This window comes from Antedon mediterranea, chromosome 10 (genome assembly GCF_964355755.1).
Source record: "Antedon mediterranea chromosome 10, ecAntMedi1.1, whole genome shotgun sequence".
NCBI lineage: Eukaryota > Metazoa > Echinodermata > Crinoidea > Comatulida > Antedonidae > Antedon > Antedon mediterranea.
This window is the reverse complement of record NC_092679.1, coordinates 5,070,525-5,093,406: the sequence shown is the minus strand read 5'-3', so window position 1 is coordinate 5,093,406 and position 22,882 is coordinate 5,070,525. Positions and strand designations below refer to the sequence as shown.

At 33.7% G+C, this 22,882-nt stretch overlaps 1 protein-coding gene and 1 non-coding gene across 2 annotated transcripts in view; one reads left to right on the top strand and one right to left on the bottom strand.

The window, feature by feature from the left end:
• Positions 1-9,986, top strand: part of LOC140060206 (WD repeat-containing protein on Y chromosome-like) — a 34,854-nt gene extending 24,868 nt beyond the window's left edge. The window contains exons 17-24 of the mRNA XM_072106319.1: positions 98-451; positions 772-842; positions 2,514-3,198; positions 3,650-3,865; positions 4,404-4,749; positions 5,636-5,783; positions 6,693-6,906; positions 9,562-9,986. Coding sequence (XP_071962420.1) covers positions 98-451; positions 772-842; positions 2,514-3,198; positions 3,650-3,865; positions 4,404-4,749; positions 5,636-5,783; positions 6,693-6,906; positions 9,562-9,810 — 2,283 coding nt within the window. The 3' untranslated portion in view covers positions 9,811-9,986. The remainder of the gene's footprint in view (positions 1-97; positions 452-771; positions 843-2,513; positions 3,199-3,649; positions 3,866-4,403; positions 4,750-5,635; positions 5,784-6,692; positions 6,907-9,561) is intronic.
• Trnar-ucg (transfer RNA arginine (anticodon UCG)) lies at positions 3,322-3,394 on the bottom strand. Its single transcript has one exon. It is a non-coding gene; the product is annotated as a tRNA-Arg (tRNA).
• Positions 9,987-22,882: the final 12,896 nt, after the last annotated feature.

Sequence of the window (22,882 nt, the reverse complement as noted above, 5' to 3'; positions counted from 1 at the left end):
TTTTTGACCAAAATAACCTGGGTTTTTTTAGATTCATTTTATAAACATTACTTATTTATCAAGGTAAAACTGTATATATATTTTTGTTGTATTGCAGTTGGCCCTTTTGGAACATAAATGGGAAATCGAAGGTGAAGAAGAAGAAGTGACCTCACACAACAAACCAGTCACCGAAGCAATTTACAATAGCCTATTCAACCAAGTCGTTAGCTGTTGTCACGATTCGGTTGTTAGCGTCTGGGACATAATGACTGGACTGAAGACTATACAATTTGCCAATGCGCACAAATACGTAGAAAAGTGTGTAGAAAAGTGCGCAGAAATTACGGCTATGACCTTCGACCCGACTGGACGCCGATTAGTTACCGGTGGTAGAAATGGAACGGTTAAAATCTGGAACTTCAATAATGGTGCTTGTTTACGGGAACTTGAAGTTTATGACTCGTTTGAGGTGAGGAAAAAAGACTGAATTAATTTGTGCCTGTGAAAAATATTAATTTAAATTTGATTATTTTATTAATTCATTCATTCATTCAATCTTTTATTTCGCAATCTCTGATCCATAGAAACAAAACTGTACTAATTACTACTACTCATCTCAGGACGGCATTCTACCTGGAGAGCATCTTTGACTCAAGATGTTGCCTATAAATTATAATTGTTATGAAATGTCATTATGAAATGAATATATTTTTGTTCGTTTTTATATTGCTATTTTGACTATTTTCATCTCATTTATATAGTTATTTGGACTTTCCCCTCTTATTTTAGATTACAGGTATTGTTGTACCACGGCAGAGAATCGTAACAGCAGGATGGAATAGACGTGTTACCACTTATATGTAAGTAATAATAATATTAATATCCTTGATTTATATAGCGCCTAATGTTGTGAAACCTCTAAGCGCTGTACATAAACTAATACAATAAAAGGGATTCTAACCATGCCAAAAGAAAAAAAAAACCAAACCGAAGTAAGGCGTTACGCCTTCGTCGCTAACCAGGGATCGGTCTAATTGAAGCCCGGTCAGCACCAGCTCTGTCTCGGTTATCTCAGGCGCCTCCTGTGCTACTTAAACTAGATCTAAAACAATCTAGGTGGCATGGTAAAAGAGAAAAAAAAAATGACAATTAAATAAGGCTGATATGATAAAATATCGGTGACATAAAAACTTAGACAATATACGAAGAGATTGCGCCTGTCTTGAAGCCTACAAAAAAAGACTTACTCCAATCTGAACAAATTGAGAAGAATACTGCAGCAGCGACTATATCCTAAAGCTCTGCTGGCTTAAACTAGGATAAATAAGTATTAAACCGTCTTAAGAATTATTTAACAATTATTCAATCGTTCTTTTATGGCCAATTAAAATGCTTAAGTATTGTTAGTGGGATTTGCGTATTTTTACTACGCTGTCGCCACACGTTTTGAGAATTACGAGACAAAGGAGAGGGGTCATGTGGTCATTACTGTACGGAAGTCGATAACGGCCATCACGTGTCCGTCTAATCATTCTTGCATTTTGATGTCCTTGTTATGAATTCAATAGGGATTTTATTTATCACTTTATTGGTGGCTCTATTCATTGCAAAGTTTATGGTTTCAATTGATAAAATGTTATTGTTAGCAAGTTAAGGCAATAGAGCAGGCTTTTATTTGCTTTAACTACAATCATATTTTTAATTTGTACTTTTTTTGTATAATTCTATTGAATTCAAAGACTATTGTTAATAGCCTTAAATTGTGGTTCCCACTAGGATGCAAAGCAACCTATGCAACGTAAGAAAATGCCCTTCCGATAATTGTGTTTGCCCTCGCCTGCGTGAAATCAAATCTGCGATATTTGTAGCATTGTTGCGTCGTCGGTTCTCGCATATAATTACGCAATACATCACTTTGCGTCAAAACGTCGATGCGTTTCGTTGTAGTGGAACAACGATAATGTATCTGTGCAGTGCGTCGGTGGCATAACCAGCTCTTAAAATAGTGATCTTTCGATTCCAATTGCGACGACCAACCAATGTTTCATCGATTGTTCCTGGACCTAAACTCCATAAACACTGTGTCGAGGTGTGAGGAGAAAGGAAACGCATATCCCTGCATGCGCACAATGAATTAACACGATGTAGTTTGGTCGTCGGTCGTCTCAAATCGAAAACTCCCCCTGATAAAAATAATTCGTAACAATTTTTTTTTAAATATGCAATTTTAATGTAACATAATACTAATAGTTATCCACTTTCACCAAAACTTGGATCGAAAAAAATGTATTTACCTGAAAAGACTGTACTTTAAAGCAAACAAATGGTCAAAGTTTTTATTTTGTTATTTTATAAATTAAAACATTTTTCTTTTGTTTTTTTTACGGAAGTGATTAACTTTATTAAAACTACAAAATAACATATTCAGAGTCTGATTTAAATCATCTTCATTTTTTATGTTTTTTGGGGACAATACATTTTTAATATTTAAAATGTAAATTAATCATCATTATTTTTCCCTTGTTGTTTAGTGATTCTAATGAGGATGATTATTCCAGGCAATGGGAATCGAAACATAAAGAAGATATTTTATCGTTATCGTATTATGATCCTAGTATCATAGCAACATCATCCTACGATGGAGACATTTTGATATGGTCACTGGAAACAGCGCATGCGCTTTGCAGACTGAACGCAAATGAGAGTGCTAAAGGTCAGTCTGTCGGCCACACAGCCACATCAACCCTTATGGACAGATATGAATCGAAACAAAGTTTTCCAAAAATTGAGGGCAGCACAACCAAACTTGACAGACTCTCAAATTTAAAATTACCATGCGGAAACACTTATAGTAAATCAGATGATGGTCAGTCGGTCGATCAGTCCGTCGGAAGAAAGAGCACGCGTGGGTCATTTACAGCAGACGACGCAGAGAGTGTAGGCAAAGTTAGAGAACTAAGTGGTACGACTGTTCTTCCCTCAATAAATAAGAAAAGTAGAAATAGCGTCGCTGAAGATGGCAACACAGAGAACACGTCCTCGCGGCCTGACAGCAGCCGTACATTTGTGACAGACACTGCAGACGAACATAGCTCGAATGACCCACCAAAAGAGATCAGTGCTTTGGATAAAATGGCGGGGAAATCGTCAGAGTTTTTCATTGATGCAGACAACTATGGAGAATACAGTAGAAAACACGAAGCCTCGGTTGATAAGGTTAGTGTTTTTATCGATAAACTAACTAGTGAGGCCTATTCCTTTTTTCCCTGGTAAAAGAAATACAAATTCATAAACTCGACATAAACGTTGTCTAAATGCAAAACAAAGAGAAAAAAATATCGACCACGATGGGACTCGAACCCACAATCTTCCGATTCGAAGTCGGACGCCTTATCCGTTGGGCCACGCGGCCTTTCTGGTGTAAGTTTGTAGTCTTCTGAGAGTGTGTTTTAACTCGAATACATTATCAAAATAGTTAATGATTGATACGTTGTAAAGGTGTGGCCATATGTTAAGCTGTGCATTGTAGTCCGTACTAAGCATAACGTCTGAGCACAAGTCAACTACGATAGGACTCCTCGGACCTATTATTCGAGGTCTGTTAGCTTATTCATTGGTCTATAAATTAATATAAATATCGTAATATCTACGCCTAATTTTTGTTTAGGTTTTGTTCTTACAAACACGTCCAAATGACAAAGACACCGCTACGTTGATAGCAAGTGGGGCTGAAGGCTGGGTTCGAGCCTGGTCGATACATCACAAAGGAGGCTTACTGGGCCAGTTTAATGCCGCACACAAACCGAATGAAGCTGTTGTTGCTATGACTACAGACAGCAAAAATGAATTTCTGATAACAGGCGATACATTAGGATATATTAAGGTAAATTCTTTGTAAATTTTCTTATACATTTTTTTGTCGTCAAATGTAATCATGATAGAAATAATAATCACAAAAGACTTATTCGACTTTTGTATTTATTTTTGTATCTTATTCTTTCACATCCAACAGTGTAGGCCTATACACCAAATACAGGATGAAAATATAAACAAACATATGAAAATAACAACAAGAAAAGCCTAATAGTTATTTTAATCTATAGATTTGCAGCAGTGTTAACTATTTCATGGACAATATACTTAAACTATAAGTACCATAAAAGATATTTAATTCAGGATTTTTACAAACACAGTTGTTAAAACAGACGAGATTCTACATACACACAGGAAAATTGTAGGCCTACATGTAACATTGATTTTGAAAGAAGTCTACGACTGATCTGTTTTGACTCCTTGCTCTGCGACTAGATATTTGCGAGCAATTTGAGAAGCTCGTAAAGCGACCAGTCGAATATGCCTGTCGATAATATTGATTACTATGAATGTGAAAATGTATTTACAGTTGTTGTGTTAATCCACAGGTTTGGGACATAACAGAATACTGCATAAACCCATCTGATAATAGACGCAAAGACTCGGCCGATCGCGATACTGCAAAACGACGAAGCCGATTTCCGTACACAAAGCAAACCGACATTTTGAAATCATTAACTCAAAAATACGAGGATAAAATCCTGTCTGGGTTCAGGCCACCACCGGCGACAACAAACCCGGAGAAAACTCTGAAATGGCCACCAAAATTAAACTCATTTCGCGCGCATTTGGCAAGCATAGCAAGCGTCTCGTACGCAGAGGATAAAGAATTGCTGATAACTTGTAGTAGTGACTGTAGCGTACGGCTATGGACGATATGTGGACGATATATAGGTAAGAAAAATATCAATATAATATCAAGAAAAATTCTGTTAATTTTACCAGAGAGTTTTGCAATTCGTATTATATTTATTAACATACTGTACATTTAAAAGTAACACATCCAAATGCCAACTTTAAGTCAATGGCTACCAGATGTCTCTCTGTGAGACGGTTTTGAACCAGTACCAGTACCAGTGTTCATTAGAATTAAAATAATGATTGTGAGGCATTTGATAAATAGGCTAACTGCCTTAAAATGTCTTGAAATGTTTCGAGAAACTATTCTCATTATCAGAAACAGAAAACAACGCCTAGAGTACTTATATACCAATAGGACAGGTTGAATGTAAATGAGGAAGTAATTAGCATGATAAAACAACAATGAACGTTCGTTAGAAGTTCTCTATGCCGTTTATATTACTTATACTCGCTAAACGTAATATTTATCAACGTGATATTCGACAGGCAACCTTCGAACGACGAATCCGAATGGAATGTTTTTCTATTGTGCCGTATCTCAATTTGGTACAAAGATTTAGATATACATCGCCCTCATACTTATCTATAGCATTCAGCCTACTATGAGATTTCTGAGGATAGTTTGTGAAGTTTCGTTGCAAATGCATGCTTTTCAAATTCGATATTAAATTAAACAACGTAAAACCGCCTTTATATTAAACCACCAAGTCACAATGGTTGGTTCCCACACTAGGACCCAGCGCAACGACGTAAGCGCGCCGCGCGCCACAAATAATTCGACCAATCATAACACGATTGATTACCCGAATTTTCGCTTGGTCAATTGACTTGCGTTCCGTCCTAGTGGGAACCAAGCTTAATCGAAATGTTCACACAGTGGTTTGTTGAAATAATGATTGCACTTCTTGTTATTCTGTAGGTACCTTTGGTCAAAAGGGCGGCTGGCCTAAATTAGTTGAACCGGTTGATCCGGAGAACATGTCACGTCGAATGCCACGTGATGTTCAACGCGTGGCGTCTGCTTTGACCTTGAAGGTGTTGAATGGAGGTATTCGATCGAGGTGGAGGTTAGTGATGCTCTCAATTATTTCTGAGGTGTTTAATCGTATGTCTGGCCGCGACAAATACAGTACTGTACTATGTATATATTCTCCGCGGCGCGTTGTGTCTTTTAATTGGCGTGGAACTGATCGTGTTGCAGCCACAGATAAAGCCTCGGATTTTTATTTGCCTTAGTGAATTGTTTTTAGTAGATCAATATGAGACGTTTGTGATTGAACATTCAGTCGATAACGTCTTCTATCTTGACAGTGATGTCCTTATTGAAGCTGAAACCCTCAAACTCGTTATATATACTTTTATGGATATATAGAGTGGAGTTTTGTTTTTTAAAGATGTTTTAAGATGCCAGCACAACTCCCTTGCTCTATAAATGTCAAACATTGACTAATATTGCGGGTGCGGGTGCCACCTCTTTCTGATGATTGATTGATTGATATGCGCACTAAACATTAATAAACTTCTGATTGAGGCAATAAAGAAATCAACGTAATGTATGTGATCGGTAATAAAAATGATCGTTAAAATAAATAATTCCTTAAATAATATTGATCGAGAAAAAGAAGGATAGTAATATGGCTAATTATTATGTCATCTTATGAAGTTCTAATTAAACTCAATTTTCTCTCTCCCTATCTTTATATTCGCCGATATTGATCCTTTTAAATATAACCTTTTGCATTGAGAAATTAAGCGCGGTTTTCACTTGGACCCAACCCAAGTAGTACCCATAATTTGACGCGATGGATCATGCGGACAGTCGCTTGCGATTGGTCAACACACTTACGAATTGTGCCTACCTCGTTGCGTTTTGTCCAAGTTTGAGACAATCTTTAGTTGATAATACAACTAGTATTATTCTAACAGATTACCTCAATATAATCAAGTTATACAAAGGTAATGTCTTTTATCCGCAGGTTGACCAAGAACATTATGATGATAATCTCTCGAAATGAAAAAGCGGACCATAAAGCATATGATAGCGCGTTTGATCCATCACACGTTGAAGAAGAAGACGACGACAAGGCTTGGCGAGGCGGCACTAGTGCAGTGCTAGGCAAATCATACAAACCGAAAACACGTCATAAAATGCCACCAACGCTACCAGAGATCAAGCACAACCAAAACCAAGTAATTATTTTATTTCTTATCATTATTATTTAAGTCACATGACATGCTGTGAAGCTTAGTTCCTCCCACATATACGCGCAATGGAAGTAAGTTGACCAATCACAAGTGTTAGGTCAAATGATTCGTTGTTTGCGATTAGTAAAGCTTGCTTCTAACTAGAACGTAGACTTGCCCCAAGTCTGTATTCATTGTCTTTTTTTTAATTTTTTTTTTTATTTCGATTTTGGTCTGAAAATACAAATGAGTATCCAAACTCAAGTAATACACGTATGAAACGCTTATGTGCAAAAATATTTATATTTTTAGTATAGTAATATTAAATCAAAGCTCCGTCTGGAGCCCATACTAACTAGAACGCAACGCAGCGACGTATTGAATGTGATGTATTGCAGATGGTAACCGACGACGTAACAGTTTGATTTCACGCAGGCGGGGGCAAACACAATTATTGGAAAGGCATTTTCTTACGTTGCGTAGGTTGCGTTACGTTGCGTCACTAGTGGGAACCAAGCCTAAGACGCAATGTAAAGCGATGGATTATCCAAAGCAACTGTCATTGGCCAACTCACTCACGTACGTTGCGTTCTACAGTGGGGACCAACAAAATTAAATCAAACCTTTTGTTACGAACTAAAAGGAATAACAAGTTTACCAGCCTAGGCTAACTTGTGGAAACTAGTTTTCTGCAGTTTGTCAACTGGTCTACATATGGAAGGCAATCACCGCCAAAAATACAATTACAAACATACAATATATTCGTAGAAATATACAACGTACACGCAGAAACGTACAACGCACTCGCAGAAACGTACAACGTACTCGCAGAAACATACAACGTACTTGAAGAAAAGGACAACACAAAAACGTACAACGTGTTTGCTGAAACAGACAAACACAAAAAGGTACAACGAAGTCGCGAAAATGAATGCGCAGAAAATAACTATGGAATCGTCCATTATATAAAGGGTGTGGACATTTAGGATGAAAATATTATAATATTCAATCAAGCATTTCAAAGATAAAGATAACGCGGGGTTTTTTTATTTATCATTTTTCTTATTTGCAGGATTATCACTTCTGCAAAATGGGCCACTTCCATGTTTCCTTTCAGAATCAGAAATCGACCGTATAAAAATAAGTAAACATTTGCATTTTTCCTACCGTTGTTGAGGTCTTAACCGCGCAATAAATTTACCGCTATGGCTTCATTAACAGGTAAGGTGCACGTACGTAAATAAAACTAGTGGGACAGTAAAAAGTTTGGATATTAAACGTTTGTGGAACCAACCATGAGGAAGGTGCATCTATATAATATATATATATATATTACATTTTGTGATGAGTTTATACAAAGTTTTGGTAATAATCCATCGATTCCAGGTGATTTACCTGTTTTTTTTTTATTTAATGGCATGAATTACCTCATCTACTGTAATGTCATTATTTAGGTCAAGTTTGTTTTCATTTACAGCAGGTTCATTATTAATGATACTTTCTACATTTTGATTACCTCTATTTTCATTATTATGAAATAAGGATTCGAAGTGAGTGCGCCATGTATTAATATGTATGTTAATGTGTTTGTTTTAGTTTAATCCAGAATGATTTTGAGTTTTTTCTCCTAATGATCTAATCAATTTCAAGTACGTTGTATGTTTCTGCAAGTTCGTTGTATGTTTCTGCGAGTACGTTGTACGTTTCTGCGAGTGCGTTGTACGTTTCTGCGTGTACGTTGTATATTTCCACGAATATCTTGTATGTTTGTAATTGTATTTTTGGCGGTGATTGCCTTCCATATCTACACTAGCAAATCCTGCCAAGCTAAAGTTGGCTAGCATGCAGATATAGGCTATGTCTAGTACAGTATACGTATTTTCAAAATTCGTTAAATTGAATATACAAAAGAATATTTTTAATTATAATTGCAAAGTATAATTGACAAAGGTAGTACGTGAAGGCAAAAAAATACTTTACTTTCTACCCACAGTTTTGCATATATTATCCTATTTTGTGATGACCTTATTGATGATGCGGTCGCAAATTAAATATATTTTCCTTCAGTTTCTTTTAAATTGCTTTATGTATCGACGAGTTGTTGTTTCACGCTTTGAGTTTAGTTTATACGGTTTTTTCCTTCTATAAAATCCGTGCTTTTGCCGGGGCTTTTGCTAAATAAATGTGAACTTGAATTGAATAAGTTGAATATTGCGCCCTCAATAAGTTTTCGGATCAATTTAGGCGTATTTAGTTGGATATTTCACGTTGCCAGCATGTTTGCTGCTCAACAATCATCTGTTTAACTACTTTAATACTTTTTAAAAGTGCATTAGCTCAGCTAACATTGGATGTTAATCCTAATTTACAGCCACTATTCCCACGGCGACCGTAAATAAAATGTTTGACTGTTCATACGAGCAAATGAAAATGATAAAAGTGATAGTTTTCAATTCAATTCTCGATTTCATGTAGAAAAGTTTCGTTCAGATCGTGTGTGAGTTGGTTGCCACTGTGTGACACAGATTAAAGCATCATAATATGAAAGACACATTTCATCTTCACTAGAAATAAAAGAGTGAAAAGTGAAGTAATGCCAACTTGGCAGATTCGAGATATGAGTTGCAAACTCGTTGGTAATTATGATCTATTTATTGACAGGTTGTTGTTTACTCCTCTCTACCATTCACAAACCTAGCACCAATCAAAGAGATCACTGTTCCAATTACCCTACAAGAAATGCACCTTCGCCAGCACCAAGCTGCCTCAGACGCCGCTGACACTGGCGGCAAAGGTACGGGCAAGAGAAGCCGATTACAAGAGTTCCTGAATAAACAGCGTACTATAAAAGCTATGTGCCGCAGTGGTGGAGCTGGAAAGCACACTGTACACTTCGCAAATAAAAAATAGCCACTTTCTGGTTATTAAATAATATTTTTAGGTTATATTTATAAAATTGATATTTTCTATAATATATTTATTTAAGATGTGTGTGCAATTATGTTGTATTATATCAAGTTAATTGTATTATAATAGTATTTGTATTACAGTCCTCCAAAAATGGCCAAAATATATTATGCGATAATATTGCTATATTACATGCCTATTTTGGGTTGTCATCATCTTAGATTTTTTCGGAATATGACCAAAAGATAGCCTTTTCAAAATATATTTGAAGTAACATGCGCAGAGAACACACTGTTTACTTCTGCGCATGGCAAAAAATAATCATTCGAAATTCGGCTGATTTTCGGAATAAACCCGGCACTATAATTGTACAGGGATTTTTATTCGAACAAGGCCAACAGCCATTAAGTCGCGTGCTACAATGCATAGTGATACCGGACCGACAGACAGACCGACAGACCGACCGACCGACCGGAATAGTGAACTATAGAGTCGCGTCCACGCGACTAAAAAATCATGAGTCTCCTCTTCTTAATTGCCTAAGTCACGCAGCTGACTTAGGCAGAAACACAAAAAAACGATCTGAGCATGTGCAAATGTATATAAAAGCACTCAGATAATGTACAGAGGGCAGTATAAAGATATAAGCAGTGAGTTAGGCAGATCATAAGTCAGCTTTCCTGAATTGCCTAAGTCACACAGCGGACTTAGGCAGAAACACAACAAATATAGTATATTGATATAAGCAGTGAGTTAGGCAGATCATAAGTCAGCTCTCCTTAATTGCCTAAGTCACACAGCTGACTTAGGCAGAAACACAAAAAATATAGTATATTGATATAAGCAGTGAGTTAGGCAGATCATAAGTCAGCTCTCCTTAATTGCCTAAGTCACACAGCTGACTTAGGCAGAAACACAAAAAATATAGTATATTGAAATAAGCAGTGAGTTAGGCAGAAAAAAAAAATTATGACTTAGACACTTTTGTTATGAGGCTGTCGATATCATCTATATACAAAAAATGCTACCTTTAAGTAACAAAATTTAATAGCATCAGCTCTTCAGATTAAAATTAACACTGATGATTTTGGAAAAGGAAAGTAGCAATAAAAGAGAAAGAATTTGTAACAAATGGGTTAAAAAATATACTATAAAAATGTATTTCTTATTTTATTTAAAAATCATGAGTCTCCTCTCCTTAATTGCCTAAGTCACACAGCTGACTTAGGTTGTGACTTAGGCAGAAACACAAAAAAAAAACGATCTGAACATGTGCAAATGTATATAAAAGCACTCAGATAATGTACAGAGGGCAGTATAAAGATATAAGCAGTGAGTTAGGCAGATCATAAGTCAGCTCTCCTTAATTGCCTAAGTCACACAGCTGACTTGGGCAGAAACACAAAAAATATAGTATATTGATATAAGCAGTGAGTTAGGCAGAAAAACAAAACAAAAATTATGACTTAGACACTTTTGTTATGAGACTGTCGATATCATCTATATACAAAAAATGCTACCTTTAAGTAACAAAATTTAATAGCATCAGCTCTTCAGATTAAAATTAACACTGATGATTTTGGAAAAGGAAAGTAGCAATAAAAGAGAAAGAATTTGTAACAAATGGGTTAAAAAATATACTATAAAAATGTATTTCTTATTTTATTTAAAAAATCATGATTCTCCTCTCCTTAATTGCCTAAGTCACACAGCTGACTTAGGCAGAAACACAAAAAAACGATCTAAGCATGTGCAAATGTATATAAAAGCACTCAGATAATGTACAGAGGGCAGTATAAAGATATAAGCAGTGAGTTAGGCAGATCATAAGTCAGCTCTCCTTAATTGCCTAAGTCACACAGCTGACTTAGGCAGAAACACAAACAATATAGTATATTGATATAAGCAGTGAGTTAGGCAGATCATAAGTCAACTCTCCTTAATTGCCTAAGTCACACAGCTGACTTAGGCAGAAACACAAAAAAAAATATAGTATATTGACATAAGCAGTGAGTTTGGCAGATCATAAGTCAGCTCTCCTTAATTGCCTAAGTCACACAGCTGACTTGGGCAGAAACACAAAAAATATAGTATATTGATATAAGCAGTGAGTTAGGCAGAAAAACAAACAAAAAATTATGACTTAGACACTTTTGTTATGAGGCTGTCGATATCATCTATATACAAAAAATGCTACCTTTAAGTAACAAAATTTAATAGCATTAGCTCTTCAGATTAAAATTAACACTGATGATTTTAGAAAAGGAAAGTAGCAATAAAAGGGAAAGAATTTGTAACAAATGGGTTAAAAAATATACTATAAAAATGTATTTCTTATTTTATTTAAAAAAGCATGAGTCTCCTCTCCTTAATTGCCTAAGTCACACAGCTGACTGAGGCAGAAACACAAAAAAAACGATCTGAGCATGTGCAAATGTATATAAAAGCACTCAGATAATGTACAGAGGGCAGTATAAAGATATAAGCAGTGAGTTAGGCAGATCATAAGTCAGCTCTCCTGAATTGCCTAAGTCACACAGCGGACTTAGGCAGAAACACACAAAAAATATAGTATATTGATATAAGCAGTGAGTTAGGCAGATCATAAGTCAGCTCTCCTGAATTGCCTAAGTCACACAGCTGACTTAGGCAGAAACACAACAAATATAGTATATTGATATAAGCAGTGAGTTAGGCAGAAAAAAAAAATTATGACTTAGACACTTTTGTTATGAGGCTGTCGATATCATCTATATACAAAAAATGCTACCTTTAAGTAACAAAATTTAATAGCATCAGCTCTTCAGATTAAAATTAACACTGATGATTTTGGAAAAGGAAAGTAGCAATAAAAGAGAAAGAATTTGTAACAAATGGGTTAAAAAATATACTATAAAAATGTGTTTCTTATTTTATTTAAAATATCATGAGTCTCCTCTCCTTAATTGCCTAAGTCACACAGCTGACTTAGGCAGAAACACAAAAAACGATCTGAGCATGTGCAAATGTATATAAAAGCACTCAGATAATGTACAGAGGGCAGTATAAAGATATAAGCAGTGAGTTAGGCAGATCATAAGTCAGCTCTCCTTAATTGCCTAAGTCACACAGCTGACTTACGCAGAAACACAAAAAATATAGTATATTGATATAAGCAGTGAGTTAGGCAGATCATAAGTCAGCTCTCCTTAATTGCCTAAGTCACACAGCTGACTTAGGCAGAAATACAAAAAATATAGTATATTGATATAAGCAGTGAGTTAGGCAGAAAAAAAAAATTATGACTTAGACACTTTTGTTATGAGGCTGTCGATATCATCTATATACAAAAAATGCTATCTTTAAGTAACAAAATTTAATAGCATTAGCTCTTCAGATTAAAATTAACACTGATGATTTTAGAAAAGGAAAGTAGCAATAAAAGAGAAAGAATTTGTAACAAATGGGTTAAAAAATATACTATAAAAATGTATTTCTTATTTTATTTAAAAAATCATGAGTCTCCTCTCCTTAATTGCCTAAGTCACACAGCTGACTTAAGCAGAAACACAAAAAAACGATCTGAGCATGTGCAAATGTATATAAAAGCACTCAGATAATGTACAGAGGGCAGTATAAAGATATAAGAAGTGAGTTAGGCAGATCATAAGTCAGCTCTCCTGAATTGCCTAAGTCACACAGCGGACTTAGGCAGAAACACAAAAAAATATAGTATATTGACATAAGCAGTGAGTTAGGCAGATCACAAGTCAGCTCTCCTTAATTGCCTAAGTCACACAGCTGACTTGGGCAGAAACACAAAAAATATAGTATATTGATATAAGCAGTGAGTTAGGCAGAAAAACAAAATTATGACTTAGACACTTTTGTTATGAGGCTGTCGATATCATTTATATACAAAAAATGCTATCTTTAAGTAACAAAATTTAATAGCATTAGCTCTTCAGATTAAAATTAACACTGATGATTTTAGAAAAGGAAAGTAGCAATAAAAGAGAAAGAATTTGTAACAAATGGGTTAAAAAATATACTATAAAAATGTATTTCTTATTTTATTTAAAAAATCATGAGTCTCCTCTCCTTAATTGCCTAAGTCACACTGCTGACTTAGGTTGTGACTTAGGCAGAAACACAAACAAAAATGATCTGAGCATGTGCAAATGTATATAAAAGCACTCAGATAATTTACAGAGGGCAGTATAAAGATATAAGCAGTGAGTTAGGCAGATCATAAGTCAGCTCTCCTTAATTGCCTAAGTCACACAGCTGACTTGGGCAGAAACACAAAAAATATAGTATATTGATATAAGCAGTGAGTTAGGCAGAAAAACAAACAAAAAATTATGACTTGGACACTTTTGTTATGAGGCTGTCGATATCATCTATATACAAAAAAATGCTACCTTTAAGTAACAAAATTTAATAGCATCAGCTCTTCAGATTAAAATTAACACTGATGATTTTAGAAAAGGAAAGTAGCAATAAAAGAGAAAGAATTTGTAACAAATGGGTTAAAAAATATACTATAAAAATGTATTTCTTATTTTATTTAAAAAATCATGAGTCTCCTCTCCTTAATTGCCTAAGTCAAACAGCTGACTTAGGCAGAAACAAACAAAAAATGATCTGAGCATGTGCAAATGTATATAAAAGCACTCAGATAATGTACAGAGGGCAGTATAAAGATATAAGCAGTGAGTTAAGCAGATCATAAGTCAGCTCTCCTTAATTGCCTAAGTCACACAGCGGACTTAGGCAGAAACACATAAAAAATATAGTATATTGATATAAGCAGTGAGTTAGGCAGATCATAAGTCAGCTCTCCTTAATTGCCTAAGTCACACAGCTGACTTAGGCAGAAACACAAAAAATATAGTATATTGATATAAGCAGTGAGTTAGGCAGAAAAAAAAATTATGACTTAGACACTTTTGTTATGAGGCTGTCGATATCATCTATATACAAAAAATGCTACCTTTAAGTAACAAAATTTAATAGCATCAGCTCTTCAGATTAAAATTAACACTGATGATATTGGAAAAGGAAAGTAGCAATAAAAGAGAAAGAATTTGTAACAAATGGGTTAAAAAATATACTATAAAAATGTATTTCTTATTTTATTTAAAAAATCATGAGTCTCCTCTCCTTAATTGCCTAAGTCACACAGCTGACTTAGGCAGAAACACAAAAAAGACGATCTGAGCATGTGCAAATGTATATAAAAGCACTCAGATAATGTACAGAGGTCAGTATAAAGATATAAGCAGTGAGTTAGGCAGATCATAAGTCAGCTCTCCTTAATTGCCTAAGTCACACAGCTGACTTGGGCAGAAACACAAAAAATATAGTATATTGATATAAGCAGTGAGTTAGGCAGAAAAAAAAAAAAAAAATTATGACTTAGACACTTTTGTTATGAGGCTGTCGATATCATCTATATACAAAAAATGCTACCTTTAAGTAACAAAATTTAATAGCATCAGCTCTTCAGATTAAAATTAACACTGATGATTTTAGAAAAGGAAAGTAGCAATAAAAGAGAAAGAATTTGTAACAAATGGGTTAAAAAATATACTATAAAAATGTATTTCTTATTTTATTTAAAAAATCATGAGTCTCCTCTCCTTAATTGCCTAAGTCACACAGCTTACTTGGGCAGAAACACAAAAAATATAGTATATTGATATAAGCAGTGAGTTAGGCAGAAAAACAAAACAAAAATTATGACTTAGACACTTTTGTTATGAGACTGTCGATATCATCTATATACAAAAAATGCTACCTTTAAGTAACAAAATTTAATAGCATCAGCTCTTCAGATTAAAATTAACACTGATGATTTTGGAAAAGGAAAGTAGCAATAAAAGAGAAAGAATTTGTAACAAATGGGTTAAAAAATATACTATAAAAATGTATTTCTTATTTTATTTAAAAAATCATGAGTCTCCTCTCCTTAATTGCCTAAGTCACACAGCTGACTTAGGCAGAAACAACAAAAAAACGATCTGAGCATGTGCAAATGTATATAAAAGCACTCAGATAATTTACAGAGGGCAGTATAAAGATATAAGCAGTGAGTTAGGCAGATCATAAGTCGGCTCTCCTTAATTGCCTAAGTCACACAGCTGACTTGGGCAGAAACACACAAAATATAGTATATTGATATAAGCAGTGAGTTAGGCAGAAAAACAAACAAAAAATTATGACTTAGACACTTTTGTTATGAGGCTGTCGATATCATCTATATACAAAAAATGCTACCTTTAAGTAACACAATTTAATAGCATCAGCTCTTCAGATTAAAATTAACACTGATGATTTTGGAAAAGGAAAGTAGCAATAAAAGAGAAAGAATTTGTAACAAATGGGTTAAAAAATATACTATAAAAATGTATTTCTTATTTTATTTTAAAAATCATGAGTCTCCTCTTCTTAATTACCTAAGTCACACAGCTGACTTAGGTTGTGACTTAGGCAGAAACACAAAAAAAAAACGATCTGAGCATGTGCAAATGTATATAAAAGCACTCAGATAATTTACAGAGGGCAGTATAAAGATATAAGCAGTGAGTTAGGCAGATCATAAGTCAGCTCTCCTAATTGCCTAAGTCACACAGCTGACTTGGGCAGAAACACAAAAAATATAGTATATTGATATAAGCAGTGAGTTAGGCAGAAAAACAAACAAAAAATTATGACTTAGACACTTTTGTTAAAAGGCTGTCGATATCATCTATATACAAAAAATGCTACCTTTAAGTAACAAAATTTAATAGCATCAGCTCTTCAGATTAAAATTAACACTGATGATTTTGGAAAAGGAAAGTAGCAATAAAAGAGAAAGAATTTGTAACTAATGGGTTAAAAAATATACTATAAAAATGTATTTCTTATTTTATTTAAAAAATCATGAGTCTCCTCTCCTTAATTGCCTAAGTCACACAGCTGACTTGGGCAGAAACACAAAAAATATAGTATATTGATATAAGCAGTGAGTTAGGCAGAAAAACAAAACAAAAATTATGACTTAGACACTTTTGTTATGAGACTATCGATATCATCTATATACAAAAAAATGCTACCTTTAGGTAACACAATTTAATAGCATCAGCTCTTCAGAATAAAATTAACACTGATGATTTTGGAAAAGGAAAGTAGCAATAAAAGAGAAAGAATTTGTAACAAATGGGTTAAAATATATACTATAAAATGTATTTCTTATTTTATTTAAAAAATCATGAGTCTCCTCTCCTTAATTGCCTAAGTCACACAGCTGACTTAGGTTGTGACTTAGGCAGAAACACAAAAAAAAAACGATCTGAGCATGTGCAAATGTATATAAAAGCACTCAGATAATTTACAGAGGGCAGTATAAAGATATAAGCAGTGAGTTAGGCAGATCATAAGTCAGCTCTCCTTAATTGCCTAAGTCACACAGCTGGCTTGGGCAGAAACACAAAAAATATAGTATATTGATATAAGCAGTGAGTTAGGCAGATCATAAGTCAGCTCTCCTTAATTGCCTAAGTCACACAGCTGACTTAGGCAGAAACACAAAAAATATAGTATATTGAAATAAGCAGTGAGTTAGGCAGAAAAAAAAATTATGACTTAGACACTTTTGTTATGAGGCTGTCGATATCATCTATATACAAAAAATGCTACCTTTAAGTAACAAAATTTAATAGCATCAGCTCTTCAGATTAAAATTAATACTGATGATTTTAGAAAAGGAAAGTAGCAATAAAAGAGAAAGAATTTGTAACAAATGGGTTAAAAAATATACTATAAAAATGTATTTCTTATTTTATTTAAAAAATCATGAGTCTCCTCTTCTTAATTGCCTAAGTCACACAGCTGACTTAGGCAGAAACACAAAAAAACGATCTGAGCATGTGCAAATGTATATAAAAGCACTCAGATAATGTACAGAGGGCAGTATAAAGATATAAGCAGTGAGTTAAGCAGATCATAAGTCAGCTCTCCTGAATTGCCTAAGTCACACAGCGGACTTGGGCAGAAACACACAAAAAATATAGTATATTGATATAAGCAGTGAGTTAGGTAGATCATAAGTCAGCTCTCCTTAATTGCCTAAGTCACACAGCTGACTTAGGCAGAAACACAAAAAATATAGTATATTGATATAAGCAGTGAGTTAGGCAGAAAAAAAAAATTATGACTTAGACACTTTTGTTATGAGGCTGTCGATATCATCTATATACAAAAAATGCTACATTTAAGTAACAAAATTTAATAGCATCAGCTCTTCAGATTAAAATTAACACTGATGATTTTGGAAAAGGAAAGTAGCAATAAAAGAGAAAGAATTTGTAACAAATGGGTTAAAAAATATACTATAAAAATGTATTTCTTATTTTATTTAAAAAATCATGAGTCTCCTCTCCTTAATTGCCTAAGTCACACAGCTGACTTAGGCAAAAACACAAAAAAGACGATCTGAGCATGTGCAAATGTATATAAAAGCACTCAGATAATGTACAGAGGTCAGTATAAAGATATAAGCAGTGAGTTAGGCAGATCATAAGTCAGCTCTCCTTAATTGCCTAAGTCACACAGCTGACTTGGGCAGAAACACAAAAAATATAGTATATTGATATAAGCAGTGAGTTAGGCAGAAAAACAAACAAAAAATTATGACTTAGACACTTTTGTTATGAGGCTGTCGATATCATCTATATACAAAAAATGCTACCTTTAAGTAACAAAATTTAATAGCATCAGCTCTTCAGATTAAAATTAAAACTGATGATTTTAGAAAAGGAAAGTAGCAATAAAAGAGAAAGAATTTGTAACAAATTAATGGGTTAAAAAGTATACTATAAAAATGTGTTTCTTATTTTATTTAAAATATCATGAGTCTCCTCTCCTTAATTGCCTAAGTCACACAGCTGACTTGGGCAGAAACACAAAAAATATAGTATATTGATATAAGCAGTGAGTTAGGCAGAAAAACAAAACAAAAATTATGACTTAGACACTTTTGTTATGAGACTGTCGATATCATCTATATAAAAAAAATGCTACCTTTAAGTAACAAAATTTAATAGCATCAGCTCTTCAGAATAAAATTAACACTGATGATTTTGGAAAAGGAAAGTAGCAATAAAAGAGAAAGAATTTGTAACAAATGGGTTAAAATATATACTATAAAATGTATTTCTTATTTTATTTAAAAAATCATGAGTCTCCTCTCCTTAATTGCCTAAGTCACACAGCTGACTTAGGTTGTGACTTAGGCAGAAACACAAAAAAAAAACGATCTGAGCATGTGCAAATGTATATAAAAGCACTCAGATAATTTACAGAGGGCAGTAGAAAGATATAAGCAGTGAATTAGGCAGATCATAAGTCAGCTCTCCTTAATTGCCTAAGTCACACAGCTGGCTTGGGCAGAAACACAAAAAATATAGTATATTGAAATAAGCAGTGAGTTAGGCAGAAAAAAAAATTATGACTTAGACACTTTTGTTATGAGGCTGTCGATATCATCTATATACAAAAAATGCTACCTTTAAGTAACAAAATTTAATAGCATCAGCTCTTCAGATTAAAATTAACACTGATGATTTTATAAAAGGAAAGTAGCAATAAAAGAGAAAGAATTTGTAACAAATGGGTTAAAAAATATACTATAAAAATGTATTTCTTATTTTATTTAAATAATCATGAGTCTCCTCTTCTTAATTGCCTAAGTCACACAGCTGACTTAGGCAGAAACACAAAAAAACGATCTGAGCATGTGCAAATGTATATAAAAGCACTCAGATAATGTACAGAGGGCAGTATAAAGATATAAGCAGTGAGTTAAGCAGATCATAAGTCAGCTCTCCTGAATTGCCTAAGTCACACAGCGGACTTAGGCAGAAACACAAAAAAAATATAGTATATTGATATAAGCAGTGAGTTAGGCAGATCATAAGTCAGCTCTCCTTAATTGCCTAAGTCACACAGCTGACTTAGGCAGAAACACAAAAAATATAGTATATTGATATAAGCAGTGAGTTAGGCAGAAAAAAAAATTATGACTTAGACACTTTTGTTATGAGGCTGTCGATATCATCTATATAAAAAAAATGCTACCTTTAAGTAACAAAATTTAATAGCATCAGCTCTTCAGATTAAAATTAACACTGATGATTTTGGAAAAGGAAAGTAGCAATAAAAGAGAAAGAATTTGTAACAAATGGGTTAAAAAATATACTATAAAAATGTATTTCTTATTTTTTTTTAAAAATCATGAGTCTCCTCTCCTTAATTGCCTAAGTCACACAGCTGACTTAGGCAAAAACACAAAAAAGACGATCTGAGCATGTGCAAATGTATATAAAAGCACTCAGATAATGTACAGAGGTCAGTATAAAGATATAAGCAGTGAGTTAGGCAGATCATAAGTCAGCTCTCCTTAATTGCCTAAGTCACACAGCTGACTTGGGCAGAAAAACAAAAAATATAGTATATTGATATAAGCAGTGAGTTAGGCAGAAAAACAAACAAAAAATTATGACTTAGACACTTTTGTTATGAGGCTGTCGATATCATCTATATACAAAAAAAGGTACCTTTAAGTAACAAAATTTAATAGCATCAGCTCTTCAGATTAAAATTAACGCTGATGATTTTAGAAAAGGAAAGTAGCAATAAAAGAGAAAGAATTTGTAACAAATGGGTTAAAAAATATACTATAAAAATGTATTTCTTATTTTATTTAAAAAACCATGAGTCTCCTCTCCTTAATTGCCTAAGTCACACAGCTGACTTAGGCAGAAACACAAAAAATATAGTATATTGATATGAGCAGTGAGTTAGGCAGAAAAAAAATTATGACTTAGACACTTTTGTTATGAGGCTGTCGATATCATCTATATACAAAAAATGCTACCTTTAAGTAACAAAATTTAATAGCATTAGCTCTTCAGATTAAAATTAACACTGATGATTTTAGAAAAGGAAAATAGCAATAAAAGAGAAAGAATTTGTAACAAATGGGTTAAAAAATATACTATAAAAATGTATTTCTTATTTTATTTAAAAAATCATGAGTCTCCTCTCCTTAATTGCCTAAGTCACACAGCTGACTTAGGCAGAAACACAAAAAAACGATCTGAGCATGTGCAAATGTATATAAAAGCACTCAGATAATTTACAGAGGGCAGTATAAAGATATAAGCAGTGAGTTAGGCAGATCATAAGTCAGCTCTCCTTAATTGCCTAAGTCACACAGCTGGCTTGGGCAGAAACACAAAAAATATAGTATATTGATATAAGCAGTGAGTTAGGCAGATCATAAGTCAGCTCTCCTTAATTGCCTAAGTCACACAGCTGACTTAGGCAGAAACACAAAAAATATAGTATATTGAAATAAGCAGTGAGTTAGGCAGAAAAAAAATTATGACTTAGACACTTTTGTTATGAGGCTGTCGATATCATCTATATACAAAAAATGCTACCTTTAAGTAACAAAATTTAATAGCATCAGCTCTTCAGATTAAAATTAACACTGATGATTTTAGAAAAGGAAAGTAGCAATAAAAGAGAAAGAATTTGTAACAAATGGGTTAAAAAATATACTATAAAAATGTATTTCTTATTTTATTTAAAAAATCATGAGTCTCCTCTCCTTAATTGCCTAAGTCACACAGCTGACTTAGGCAAAAACACAAAAAAGACGATCTGAGCATGTGCAAATGTATATAAAAGCACTCAGATAATGTACAGAGGGCAGTATAAATATATAAGCAGTGAGTTAGGCAGATCATAAGTCAGCTCTCCTTAATTGCCTAAGTCACATGCGTACGCATGCGTTACATGCGCTACGCACGTAATTGTATTGCCATATGATCATTTATGCCCTGAAATTTATGAGTACCAAATTTTATTTAATTGTGATTCATGGTTGTGAAGATATGATTACAAACGTGATTTTGTTAAATCGTGCGTAGACCGCGTAATTTTTTATTGCGCACCGTGAAAACATAACCACATCGATTCCTGGCCATAAGGAATATACTGTAAAAAATTGACTGACTAGATTAAACTGATATCAAGATAAGGTCAGAAAGCGATAAATCGCATAGTGATACCGGACCGACAGACCGACCGACAGACCGACCGACCGACATAGTGAACTATAGAGTCGCGTCCACGCGACTAAAAATTAAATACAGTCTTCTCAAAATACGTGAAGGTAACATGCGCACACAATGTCTTCTTCACGACTGTATTTTGTTAATTTTTCGAAAAAAAATTCCTGTACAATTAGGCTATAGTACATAACCAAAATAATAAAAAAATTGTCTAATTTACTAATAAAAGGTTTCAAATTTCGAAAAATAGCAAAATTTCGACCTTTTTATTTTCCTATAAAACTGGTTACTATAGTTTAATTAACATGCGTAATTAATATTCGACTCTGCGCATGGTTAACTTGCTATATAGTAACCATTTATGTCAAAAAAATAGATAAAACTGGTTACTATAGCATAATTGACATGCGCAGAACCTAATATTCAACTTTACGCATGTTTATTATGCTATAGTAACTATTTATATCATAAAATAAAAGGGTCGAAAATGACAATTTTTTAGAAAAATAGCAAAATTTCGACCTTTTTATTTTCCGATAAAACTGGTTACTATAGCATAATTAACATGCGCAGAACCCAATATTCGACTCTGCGCCTGTTTATTTTGCTATAGTAACCATTTATGTCAAAAAATAGATAAAACTGGTTACTATAGCATAATTGACATGCGCAGAACCTAATATTCGACTCTGCGCATGTATATTATGCTATAGTAACTATTTATATCATAAAATAAAAAGGCCGAAAAATTGCCATTTTTTCGGAAATTTCCCTGTACTATAGTACAGGGATTTTTTCGAAAAATAGCAAAATTTAGACCTTTTTATTTTCCGATAAAACTGGTTACTATAGCATAATTAACATGCGCAAAACCCAATATTCGAATCTGCGCATGTTCATTTTGCTATAGTAACCATTTATGTCAAAAAATAGATAAAACTGGTTACTACAGCATAATTAACATGCGC